Source organism: Chrysemys picta, chromosome 1, assembly GCF_011386835.1.
Source record: "Chrysemys picta bellii isolate R12L10 chromosome 1, ASM1138683v2, whole genome shotgun sequence".
Taxonomy (NCBI): domain Eukaryota; kingdom Metazoa; phylum Chordata; order Testudines; family Emydidae; genus Chrysemys; species Chrysemys picta.
The window spans coordinates 99,316,740-99,330,285 of NC_088791.1; the positions used below are offsets into that span (position 1 = coordinate 99,316,740).

At 45.5% G+C, this 13,546-nt stretch overlaps 1 protein-coding gene across 4 annotated transcripts in view; it reads right to left on the bottom strand.

Annotated features, from left to right (window-relative positions):
- Positions 1–11,509, bottom strand: part of RFX4 (regulatory factor X4) — a 133,186-nt gene extending 121,677 nt beyond the window's left edge. The window contains exon 1 of one of the 4 annotated variants that reach the window (XM_024100056.3): positions 11,276–11,509. In XM_024100056.3, coding sequence (XP_023955824.2) covers positions 11,276–11,318 — 43 coding nt within the window. In that variant the 5' untranslated portion in view covers positions 11,319–11,509. Of the gene's footprint in view, positions 1–6,994; positions 7,142–11,275 lie in introns of those variants that run through there. The other 3 variants (XM_024100057.3, XM_065581744.1, XM_065581734.1) reach the window with 3 other exon arrangements.
- Positions 11,510–13,546: the final 2,037 nt, after the last annotated feature.

Genomic DNA, 13,546 nt, shown 5'->3' on the forward strand with positions numbered 1-13,546 from the left:
ACAAGTTTGGGCTCCGTTATCATTGCCAATGGCGAGAAAGGCAAAACAGAGGACCAGAACTTCAAAAGAGCTCAGCACTCGGCAGCTCCCATTGTTTTCAGAGGGGGCAGCGGGGTGGGTGGAGTAAATCTTAGGTACAAGCATGAGCCTTACTTTACAATATAGTTTGAAGGTCTGTTTTTAAACTCCACTATTCCCATGTGTGATGGAGATCAGGGTCATGAACCTGCAAGGAGTTCTGCTGGGGCAATGAGGCTGTGTGCAGGTGAAGGGGCCCACTCAAGCAGAACCCCTTTCAGGCCCCAGGGTTTCCTTCATGGCACAAAAACATGTCCAGTGGTAGATTTTAGAAGCCCAGGAGAACAGGCTTCTCCAGAAGCTGGACATCAGTTGTGCTGATTTAGGCCTTTCCCCCCACAACATTACCTCTGGCAACTGGTTTTCATCACCAATAGCACATGCACCCTGTCTCCATGTAGCTTTAGCACTCCTCGGATATTATGCAGAAATGAATACAATACAGGAAAAGTATGTTTTAACCCATTGTATCATTCCATTCAGCGTATCGCTAGTCACCCTACATCTCTTTTATCTGCTGTAATCAAGAATAATTTCTTACGGTAATTCTCTTTGCCGTTTTATTGCAGTATAAATGTACCACAGGCTAAGGGTGGAATCCAATGCCTCTTGGCTTCAGTGGAGAGACTCCCAGCGAATGACTCCATTAGACTCTGGTTCAGGCCCTGTAAATCTCTGTAACAACCTAAAGTTCATAGCATCTGTATTTCAGTGTTTTGCTTACTCAGGGCCTGAGTCTATAAACTTCTACTCAGGTGAGTAGCTGTTACTCCTGCAGGTAGCCCCATCCAATGTAATGGGAATGCTCACATGAGTACAGGTTTGTGGTGTCAGGCCCCGGCTAGGTGCATCACCTGAAATAGCTGTGCTGGAGAAAGCTGGCTATAGGAAGCCCGTTAGTATTATTCTGATCAGAGCAGGTTTTACAAAAACTTTAAAAGTGAGTACTGACTGGGGGGGGGGGGTCGGGGAAGCAGTGACTCAAATACTAGGCTAGGTCTACACTACCCGCCTGAATCGGCGGGTAGAAATCGACCTCTCGGGGATCGATTTATCGCGTCCCGTCAGGACGCGACAATCGATCCCCAAATCGACGCTCTTACTCCACCAGCGGAGGTGGGAGTAAGCGCCGTCGACAGGAAGCCGCAGAGGTCGATTTTGCCGCCGTCCTCACAGCGGGGTAAGTCGGCTGCGATACGTCGAATTCAGCTACGCTATTCACGTAGCTGAATTTGCGTATCTTAAATCGACTCCCCCCTGTAGTGTAGATGTAGCCCTAGTGTGTCTGAGGACATTTCTCCTTAATCCACAACAATTTCTAATCATCTGCTCTTGAAGTCCTGACTTCAGGCAAAACTCCTATTTCTTTCAAGACTGGCTATCAACTTTGCAACTGAATTAACCCTCCCACTTGGAGAATAGGTTTTACAATGGATGTGCTGACATAACATAAGAGCCTAACCCTGTAGTACTGATTTGTCCAAAGTTCCTATTGTCTTCAATGGCAGTTTTGTTCACCTAATGACTGCAGGATCAGGCCAGGAATAGCATAGAGAAATCATGAAATCGAAATGCATATCAAGAGCTGAATGCTTTAGAATAAATCTCTCTCTTTCTTAATGCTGTGGGTTTTAGTTGGGACTGTTTCTCTGAAAGACACCTGTCTATCCCGCTATCCTGGTTCTTCTGTTGTTGCTCATCATCATAATATAGGAGCTTTATTTAGAAAACCTGGTGAGAATTTGTTAATTCTCTGGTGTGCTAGCTGCTGAGAACTAGCTATTTCACTCACATAACAAAGACCATTTTAGAGAAATAATTTCACTTTCCAAACCCCTCCCCCCTCCACACACACACTTAACTGCAGTCACAGGGAAAGAAACAAAACATTCCTGAGCCCAGCATTTTGGACAGGTTGGGGGCACTATAAACTGCAAGGGAGCCTTTTCTCAGTTATTGAAGCCAGTGGGCCCCATCCTCCTGCTGACCCCCTCTTTCTTTCTCAATGACAGATTTATCATGAAGGGGAAAACTTGCCAAAAACATTTAACATGATCAATTACTTATGCTCAGAGGATGAAATGTTGGCCCTGTTTGAAGTCAATGCAGCTGATGTCTTATACCTAATGAACAGATCTTCATGCAAATCTCTAAGAAGAGAATAAACAGGAAGGGGGCAAACCTACAACTGCCAGTTACACACGTGACATGGATGCAAAATAAAATTACATATTCACAAGCATTATAAAAACTCATTATAGGTCAAGCCCTCTGTATGAGGAACTCCCATTGACTTCAACAGGAGTTTTCCATGGAAGGGATGGGGGGTGGAAATGGCAGGATTGGGCCCTCTATCAAGTAGAAAATTATACTATACACACACACTTACATATGAATGCAAATGAAACATGCACACACAGACACAAGTGTGCATACACAAATGTTTGAATATGTACATATTAAAAAACATTCCATATGCCCAAACTGGCGTAATGATCACCAATTACCCTTCCTCATTACTACTGTTCTCTATAGTATCCCTCGTGGCAAAACCCATTATACCACCCATCATCCTAACTAGAATGTCAGCAGTCCGTTTACTCAGCTGCTATGAGTTTCAGACTCCAGCAGGATCAAGTCTTAGAGAATATTCGTTTTCAGCTACAATGGCATAACTATAAAATTCAGCACAGATCCATGGAAATAGACATGGGGGGGGGGGGGAAATCAGGAAATTCACCTACTTCAGTATTCATGCAATAGTGAGTTGATTATTTTATTGTCATGTAATGTCAAATACCACTCAAAGTGCGGACTTTATACCTGCATTAGGTACATGACAGCCCACCACTGCTCCAAAGGCAGCGTTACAGTTCTGACTGTACTCGAGCCCACCTCTTTGAGTCTTGACCTGAAGGGGGATGTGTGTTCAGACACCACCCAGAGTGTAGCGATCCCAGCATTGCACCTTCATGTCAGGATTTTGCTGAGGGAGGCTCCAAAGTGTGGAACCCGTTCCCCTTGACGTTCACCCCAATTCCTCTCTTCCTTCTTTATAAACAAACAAGAAAGCCTGGTGTTTTACAGTCAGACACTGCTGCCCCACCCAGCCTTTCCCCCTCTCCTCCATACTGCCCTTATTTTTATTGAACCCCTCCTCCCTACAGACTGATTATTCTTTGGGGGGGAGGGTTAAAATAATAAGGGTGTTTTCAAATTATGCTTCAGTATATTTTAATAATATTGGCATGTAGCACAGAACCCTAGTGTCTCAGCATGAGGGTGTTAAAAATAAAATAGTCCTCATTGTATGAACAGATTAAATAGTCTATGTGAAACTTTAACTCAGTAGACAAGAACAACTGCAGTAAATCAGTCATTGGACTATTCTGTGTTTCAGATGAGAGTAGGGGGGGTCACAAGTGCACTATGTCCACTGGAAGCACCATTGCAGTCTCACACACATGTCCAGAAGACCCAGTTCTGGAGCCCTTTCTTCAACGGGAGTTTTGCCCAAGTAAAATGTTCAGGACTGTAACTTAAAAACAAATATTTTCTCACTCTACTTTTTCAAAATGAGTCACAGTTGTGCCACTCTCCAGGCTATTTGTGTGCATATTTTTGTTTTTGTTTTAAAACAACCATTTATAAACATCAGGCAAATAATGCACCTTCACTCATTTTACACACACAGCTGAGAAAACTACCACGTTTTTCACTCAAATTTTTGGAAATAATTCAATAGCAATTGAAGAAAATGTAGACGATTTTTCCCCCTGACTAGAACTTTGAACGTCAATGTCTAACCTCAGTCCAAAAATCTCTGAAAAGCAGGATTTAATATAAATGCATCGATACAATGTAAGGACTTGATCCTAGCGCCCATCCCGTTCTCACTAAGAGTTCCTCCAGCAGAACACCCAAAATAATGCCAGCAGCACCACGATAGTAAACTGGAAAAACCATTTCTACCTCTTTCGCTGCTGCATTTCTATGAAATCAGATAATGTGGTTAACAGGATTTAGACCATATAGGACTCAACACAGTATTCTTTGTATATCCACACCTCATCAACTTCAAGGTGTAAAAGGAATACAGGCTCAGCCCCATTAACATCATGCACTATGTATATGGGAGTATAGAATCTAACAAGCATATTTCTACCACAGCATAAGCGATCAATAAACAAATATAACATACTCTTCAGCCATAATGAACAGTTGGTCTCCTAGATAACAATGCAAATTGTTTTGGAAACATCTTATGAAAAGATAGGTAGTTTTCCAGCAACAAAATAAACCACTAATTTGAATTTCAAAAATCTTGAGATCTAAGGTTAAATACTATATTATTATTCAAATGTTTTAAAGTTCTATAATCAATCTCTTTGCCAACTAGGACACTAATATTTGTTAAGATTTAAAGTGGTTACATCTTTATATCAATTTTCATTAACAAAATCAGTGTATGAAAGCCTTTATTGCTATTATGAGTGAACGTTTACATTCTCGATTTTTTTGAAAAAATGCAAATGAATATAACAGAATGTTTGTTACTAAAACATATCAGTTTATTTTAAAGATGTGTAGCTATAATGTCAGCTTCATTCACAGGGAATCATAATAATTCTCATGCAGTGATGGGAATATATCCCAAAATTAGACTCATGCTAAAATGCTTTCATCATCACATGATTTAAGCATTTCAGGGTTCAAACCAAACGTGCGTTAAGGGCTCTCTGAAATCAGTGTAAGCCTTTTGATTGGGTTTAATGGGCTGTGGATCAGGCCCGAAGTGTCAGCTTTAGGTCCCACCTCTCCAAAAGAACTTGATCCCTCTCCCACTGAAGTAAGTGGAAGTTTTGCCATTGATCTAATTTGGAGCAACATGGGGCCCAAAAATCTGTAGCAACAAATGTCTCCATACTTTACACATACATCCAGCAGAAACGTTCTACTGCAAAACTATCTCCTTTCCATTATCCCCCAGTCCTGACAGCCTGTGGCACAGAGCATTCTCGGAGGGTTTTAATAATGCTTGGCAAGATGGCAACACTTGCATGGTCTCTAGTTCCCTTCCTAGGAAGGGCATGCTGTTCTTCTGGAACCCAAAAGGATGGGAAGTGATGGAGGTTTCGAATCAGGGTTGGAAGGGACCTCAGGAGGTCATCTAGTCCAACCCCCTGCTCAGAGCAGGACCAATCCCCAGACAGATGACATGGCTGAAGGTATGTGGAGGTAAAGCTACCCACCAACGAAAAAGGAGAGCACACACACAACTGCCCTAAAAATAACTAAATAAACATCACCACCACCAAAACAAAGCTACAGTTTTGATGAAAGGATTACATTCTGATAGGTCATCTAGGGGGAGGGAGGGGAATCATTCATTGCAGAACCCTGTTTCTTGTGGCATCTCTGGATGTGAGGCCTGTTTGGTATCTGTGTGACTCAGTGTATCACGCAATACTAAGATGACATGAGAGAATTCCTTTATTTATGGGGAAACTAGCTCTTTGCCCTGTCCTGAAAATATAAAAGCTATACTGTTAGCATGCTTATTCAACAGGTTGTAGACAGAGGCATTTCAAATCTTAGCGCAACACATCACTTTTCTCCTTTGCCTCTACACCTCTGCTTCTGTCTCTCTCTCTCTCACTGACCATTTGCTAGGTAGCTCTGTGGAGCACCTAAGAAGATTATGTCAACCAAAGGTGCTATGCAAAATCCAGCTGCATTGTGTGAGCTGATGCAAGGAAGTGGGTAGTACTAATCATTAGGCTGCAAGGAAGATTGCTCTCCGAGGTGGCCAGAGAACTGATGGTTCTAGATGCCCCTCCCTCCCAAGTTTGTTTGGACAGGATTGTTAATGAGTGATTAAGAATGATTTGTTGGAGCTGTTCAGCAGGGTTTCGCCTCTTCTCTTCTGCATGGTTTTATTTCACAGCAAGCTGCAGGGGCTCCTGCATTGTATGAGGGGGGCACGCATGCTCCATTGGATCCTTGCTTCTTCCACTCACTCACTCCCCCTTTGTTGTGGGCTCGCTGCTGCTTTCTCGGTGCCCCCTGCTCCCAATCTCCTTTTAAAGCCCCCCCCTCAAAAAAACCAACAAATTTATAATATTTTGCTAGCCCCCCTTCCGGGAGCTGCCCCCCCAGCTCCTTGCAGTCACCATGGTGATGTCATGGGGGGCCCTGTGGCTATGGAAACCTGTTATTAGTACTTACACTGCCTTGCAAACTTTTTCTTTCTCTGTGTGCTGGAAGGCGCAGAGCGGTCCTGTGCGTTCCAGCGGCTGGGCACCACTCAGGGCGCGCAAGGTACCAGCAGCGCGCACAAAGCAGCGCTCTGCGCGCCCAAGGCTCACTGAAGCCAACCCGAATTCTACGTGCGGTAACTCTCAGCCCGCTCCCTGCAGCAGCCCTTACTGGCCAGGACTCCCATTGATTTCAGTGGGATTGGCCCACCTGGGGAGAATTCCGGCATGTGAAAGGCCCTAGAGGTGGCTGTGAAGGAATAGGCTATTCAAAGCAGCAGGGGCAGATGGTGACGATTTAAGGGCCAAATTCTGTTCTCACTCACACCTTGCCTACTTCAGTGGGGTTGCATCGCGGGGGGGGGGGGCAACACTTTGGCCCTTAAATTGTGAGGAGGCACAAGTCTGGCGATAACTTCCCTACCACAGAAGTGACTCTGCCCAGCCCTATGGAGAAGTTTCTATCTGCCTAGGTGCTTACCTGCGGAAGAGTGCTGAGTAGCTGGAAAGCTTGTCTCGCTCACCAATAGAAGTTGGACTAATAAAAGATAGTAACCCCCCCCCCCAACCTTGTCTCTCTGGGTGCTTATACTGCACCTATCCCTGTCCCTGATTGCAGAATTGTGTCCAGAAATGAAGCCCTCCCCTCCAGTCCTTACCCTTGCAATGCACGGTGGGCGATGGGGGTGGGGGAGATTAAAGACGCCAGGATCCGACCCTTCTTGGCTTGGTTCATAATGTGTGTGTGGCAGGTGTAGCCCTCTTCCATGCAATGCGACTGGCCAGGCGGCGGCTACTCTCTCCACAGAGTCACTTCCTCCCTGGCCAGCAGCCCAGGGAACGGCTCCCCCTCCAGCCCCAAGAGAAAGATCCCAGCTGGATGGCAAAGGAGACTGCATGGAGCGCAGGAAGGAAGGGGACCTAGGAGGAGCTGGGGAGGGGAGGGGAGGGGAGAGGGGGAACTAACAGGGATTTGGGGGAAATCCAAGATAGTGCTGTGGGTGTTGGACTCCTCCTTTGACTGGGGAGGTAAAGGGCATGTGGGGGTGGGACCGAGGTAGGATTAGGCAGGGGCTTGGTTGGGGCGTGGGTGGGATGGGCCTGGCCATGAGTCTCTCTCCTTCACCCCAGGGCAAACAGGTACTAGTACTAGGCTGGTTGTTTGGGGTCCGTTTTAATGAGCCTGGAGGAGCCCTTGGGGGAAAAGCTCTCTCTGATTATGGCCATAAAACCCAACCCCTCTGTGAGGATCCCCCACTACTCCTTGCTCTTCCTTTGTACGTCTAAAACAAAGGGCAGGACGAGCTGCCAGCTAGCAGTGCCTCTGCAGGGCCTGGATTTTTACACTTTCCTACAACTTGCAGCGCCTTGCAGGAGAAAACAAAATAAATCACTCAGTCAAACTTCTGGGTCTTTGCCCAACGCTGGACCGTAAGTGCCTTTAAACAGCATCGCCAGCAAGAGTAGGGGTCCCCTTACAAGAATAACAACAGCCTATCTTCATCGTCGATTAAGGGAGGGGAAGGGCAGACACACTAATAACCGTCTATCCCGCGCTAAGAAATCTGGGGGCTTTTCCCTTCCTGAACACGGGTTGGGTTCTCTCCATACAGCAATCCCCTGTACAGCCTTGTTTGAACAATCGGGAAATGCCTCAGCTATCAGGGGCCAGGACCACCAGTTCTGTTGCTGCTTCCTCTTGTCTATTTCAATTAGTTTCCAGACCGGAGCTCCTGGATCCCTGCTGCTAATAAGAAGTGATTCTCTTCTTCTTCATCATCTCTCTTCCCTCCTGTCCCACACCTCAGCTAAAGGGTATTTCTTTAGCCGGACAAAAAAAAATGAGAAGGAAACGGAATCTCTCCCTGGGTGTGTGGATGCATCCTTCACTTTCACTCCAGCAAAATTTTGCCTTTGATTCTGAGCACTTGTTGCATATTAAGGGGGGGACTTCGAACATTGCTGTTTAAAACTAAAATCACAAGACGATGCTGAAGATCTCATTAAAAGGAGAGGGGATTTTGTCATACTTCCAGATTTGTAGCAATCGATTTCTTCTTTGAATTGGTTTTAAAATAACTAATTTCCATGCACGCTGTATCTTAATTGACTATTAGCTAGGCTAGATTTAAGAAGATGACATTTTATTTTACAAGGCAAAGATTATTAAGTGATTTCAGTGCCTTGCAATTAAAAGTTACAGGGTGGTTGGGTTCCCCCGTTACTTTAAAAAAACAACAACAACAAAATAAAACTGATAAAAAGAAATTAAAACATGGCTGGGTTTTTTTCAATGAAGCTATATTTTTCCACAAATGCCATAGGATCTTTACATAACAACTGAAACTCAGAAGAAAAGCTAATTGGATTAAGTCCTCTGAAAGGGAGGCTAAGGTGTCTGAATGAGACAACTGCAAAGCCCCACTTTTCTTGCCATCTGTTTAGCAAGGCTAAAATGTTTTCTGATTAATATTATCTTCATCAATCGTTGCCATTTATCATAACCATACCGCATTTAAAGAACGGCAGCACACAGAGGCGGCCGCAGGGGCACAGTTTTGACTGTTGGGATTGAAAGTATCTGTGATTCCAATCGCCTGTTACACCGATAAGTAACAAGCAGTGCCCATAAATAAGTCTGGTTTGCGTCCCTGCTAAGAGGGGCAACTTTATCCTACTGTTTAACGACTCTTCACTGAAAAGTAGGCGCAGTGTGGGCTGCCTTAGAGCGAGTGTTGCAAATCAGCCAGTACAACGCTTCATTCATTTCAAAACATTTTCATCCTGAGAAAACAAACTCAATTTTTTTTTGTTAAAGGGTCACATCTTTTTGTAAATTCGCCCCAGACTTTTTTTTTTTTACCCCCCTGAAAGGTTTTGAGTTCCAGCTGTTGCGTTTAGTTCTCAGTGCATGCACATAATTAGAGCTTCAGCAGCAAAAAGCCAGTACAATGATCCCACACTCTGCATTTAAAAAAAAATCTATTACAGATTTAAATATCGGGCGTTTGCTTATGTGGGTGCATGCGGGAAAGAAGCTCACATTTAGGTGGGGAAGCGTCTTGCTCTTTAAACTTGCATACGATCCGGTAGTAGACTTTAGGCTCTCTTTATATCTGTGACCCCTTTCAAAAGACAGCATCGACTCCTACCCGAACCGGTGATAATTGGTAGAGAGCAGATAGGCTTTCAGGGGTTCTGAAATGTTACAATATTTTTACACACACATACCCACAACTTACTTCTGGACAGTCCCAATGCTAGCGGTAATGAGTCTCCCCTGGGTTCCTTCCCTCAGAACTGCCTAAAGATACTGAGCTGGAAGAGAGAGATTCTTTGCATCTGAGTGAAAGACACACACATGAGAATTCCCAGTGGAAAATATAGCACGGTCAAGGAGAAGGAGCCAAATAAAAGAGAAGTTTTAGTTCTATTAGGGTAGATCCTGTCGGTCTTCCTCGGATAAAACTCTCATGGAGTCACTGGGAGCGCGTAGGGACTCGAGAATCTGGCCCATAATTACTCTTTGATCAACATTACAGGCACGATCCTGCACCCATTGAAGTCAATGGCAAAACTCCTATTGACTTCGTTGGGAGAATGATCGGGTCCCCAGCATTTGTTCAGCACGGCAATTTATAATTAATTATAAATTACTAAAACTCGATAAAAACCTGCATAAGGGGAATGTAAGCCGCAAATCAGGGCAAACGTCCACTTACGATTTCTTAAGTAAAAAATGGAAATGATTCCAAATTGGCCTATTTTGAAAGAGGACTTTGCCGAGAGAGAGAGAAGAGAGACCGATCTGTTTGGAAAGTTTTTTTCTTCTTAGAAAAGCGCAAAGGTTACTGATGCATTCAGGGATCTGCTTCTGAGTGGGAACTGGTTTCCTATGTCAGGACAGGCTGGAGTGGCCCGAGTGTAAAATTCGTCTGGACATAGAATAAATCTAGAAATGTCATTTCTCTGTGTGCAAGATTTTTAAATCGATTTCATAATGGGAAAAGGGGGACGCCAGGTGAACTGCACAAAAAGAGAGAGGTGGGTTCGTTTCGGAAGGTAGCTAACTGACAGCTGGCATTGGGAAGAAATGGAAGGCCTTAAATGAACGGAGCTAATAAAGCATGTGTTTCGGTGAATACTCAGAACCTATCCACAACATTACAAGCCACCAAAACTGCAACCCACTGCCACCTGATTTCCAAAGCACGAGCCTTGCCAACGCTGCAGTGCCAGGGGCTGGCAGGAAGCTGCAGCCTGAACCGGACAAATACACTTTAGGATACTCCTCTGACTTAGCTCCGCATCCATTCCCTCTAGTCTAAGGAAGCCTGGGGCTTTCTTTGCTTGCCGCGGTTACGAAGAGGTTAGTCACGGTATCCGTTTCATTCCAACCAAGGTCTTTACACCTAACCCTGCCTTGAATTAAAAAAAAAAACAGGAAAAACTTCCTACTCAGCCAGTCCACCCCAGCGATGGACTCCCTTTCCAAACCGGCTTGAATTCTAGCTATTCCCACAAGACGCCATTTGGATGAGGTCATTAAAAAAAAAAACCCTTGCTTATTAATGCCGTAATTTATTGCCCTGGAAAGGCTCCGCTCAAATCTAGTCACTGCCTAAAACTGAAGGCAGAGAGGAAATTAGTTTGCCGATAACCCCGAGGAAAAATCCAGCCTGCACCGCAGCTGCAAGTGTAAACTCAGGGCTCCAGCCAACCCTGTACATTTTAACACAACTTTTTTGCTCCCCCTCTTGGGCTCTTTCTGGTGAACTGAAAACACACACATACACACACACACCTATGCACGTTTGATTGGAAGCCGGGTAACTTATCACCCTATTAGAGTCTAGTATATTTCCTCCGTGATCACTGTCAAGTTGAATAGCCTCCACTTGGCTGCAATGGGAGACGGCTGTCTCGAGTCTTGGACTAACCTGTGGAATCCATGTCAGGTTCCTCCAGTAACCCACAATGCATGCTCTTCCCATGGGCAGTACAGAAGCCCCAAAGTCCCGGGGTCTGGAGATCCCCTAGCTCAGAGATGCACACCAAGAACAGAGAGAGGGGGGGAAGAGAGAAGGGTGGGGGGAGGTTAGAGAGAGAGGGACACTCAGTAATCCAGCAGGGCAAAGCCAGACCCGTCAAAATGTTTGCGGATGTTTCATGGGAAAAAGCATCATTTTATAGGAGCCCTGATGGGAGAAATGTCATTGATAGGCCAGCCAGCCTGATGAATGGCTGCTAGTCAGATGGGGATGTGGCAAGGCTCAATGTGAAGCCCATTGTGATGCTGTTTTGAATAAGAAAAGCTTTCCTCCAAAAAGGGGGGCCTTAGATCTACGCAATCCCAACACTTCGACTTCCCTCCTCGGTTAGAGCATTAGAAACGTTTTTCTGATTTAAAGTTCCAGCGGCCTTTTCACTCCCCCCCCCCCCCCCCCACGTATTTGGTTCATTACAGCCTGAGCTCAAATTTGGCTCAGCTCTTCAAACAAGCAGGAGATTTGGGTGCGCGCTCTGCGGTGTGTGTAAAGACCCTATCGATCGACCCCTCCCCCCCCCCGGGGGGGGGGTTAAGTTAGGCTCATTCACAGGCACACATGGAGTTGGAGCCTTGCGCTGCCTTCCCCCCAGGCCTTGCAAGCTCAGTTTGGCTGGGGAGGGGTAACGGAGAAAGTTGCCCGTGATCAGAGCTGACGGTCCAGTTTGTGTCCCTGGCACCTCCCACCCCCAGGCATTTTTGCTTGGCTCGCCGGGGACTGCACGTAAACTGCATGTGTTGTACAGGGCGGTGGCACGTTGTATAAATTGTATGCACTTGACGTGCAAGTCTGTAAGAGAAGAGAAGCTCCTAACGGGGCTTCCAAGAAAGAAGGGAAGAGTGTGTGTGCTCCCCGGGATACGTGAAAAGAACAAAATGTTACCTGCCATGTTTAGGACAACGTTGTAGGGGTGGAAGGGAGCAGGACTGCAAAGAAAGTTGCCTGTTCTGCAGGCGGTTCTAGGTGCTGGAAGTGGAAGTAAAAGTGCAAAGCTCGGGCTCTGCTAAAGTGGCTGGTTTAGGGAAGGAAAAGCTGTGATTAGAATATGAATAGAGCTCCAGGAGAGGAAGAGAAAGGGGGATTACAGCTGAATTACTTTGACCATGGACAGAGCCAACGTTTTCTACTCTCTCCCCTACACCCAGACTTCCCCCTCCTTCCCTTCCCCTGGAAAAAAAAAAACCCAGCAAAACAAGCAGCGCTTCTGCTAAACAGGAAGCCGAACATTTCATAGTACCTTCAAATCCATATTAAGAGATGAAAGGAGACAAAGGCGTTCCTGCTAGTCGGCTGCCGCTGGCCCCTATTCGGATTCTGAGCACTCCTGCAAAAAGTCTCGGTGCAGAGAAGGGAGATGCTGACACACTTGTCAGATTTGCCGAAAAGACAATAACACAAAGATTGGGAGTGAGGAGCAAAACCTGGAAAACTCGAGGGGGGTTTGTGTGGGAAGCGAAGTATGGCTGAATAAGAGGTTGCAAAAGAAGTGAGACAAAATAGCGTCTGAAGCAACGGGTGATAGATCGAAAAACCCTTCAGGGAAAGGTAAAGAAATTGGCCTGTTAAGTTTCACAAATGCTGCCTGCTGCAAAAACATTCCCCCAATAGACCTAGGAGCAGGGGCAGAACAGGCTTCAGCAGCTGCTCCAGAGCAGCTCTGGAAAGGTTGGCTATTGCAGGCTGGGATCAGGCACACGTTAAACAAACTGACCCATTTGATCCTGGGTGTTTATTGAATCCCAGGGATGAGATGCTAATGAGGTGATGGGACACAGTATCAACAGGAGCATATTGTATCCAGCTGTTTGGGGGGTGGGGGGAATTTGGAGAGTCCTAAAGAGAAATCCCAATGTTGTAGGCTCAGCAATTCCTGGAAGGTTGGTGTAGTCACATGATAGTGTAAAACCATACTGTGGCCCCCATAGTGGTGTAAATAAGAACTCTAAGCTCGGCTGTGTCCAGCTTGTTTATGTCTATTGAAAGGTGGGAACAAGGGTCGAATTGCAATAGCAACATTTAGCACAGAGAAAGCAAACCTTTCCTCTGCTGGGCACTATTTGGGATTGTCGCTTTAGGTTGCTCCAGAGTGGCAAAATCCCCTGTTTCTCCCTGAAAGAAGAAGAGAACTCACACGTGTTTGGGGAAGTCGAATCTGACAATTTA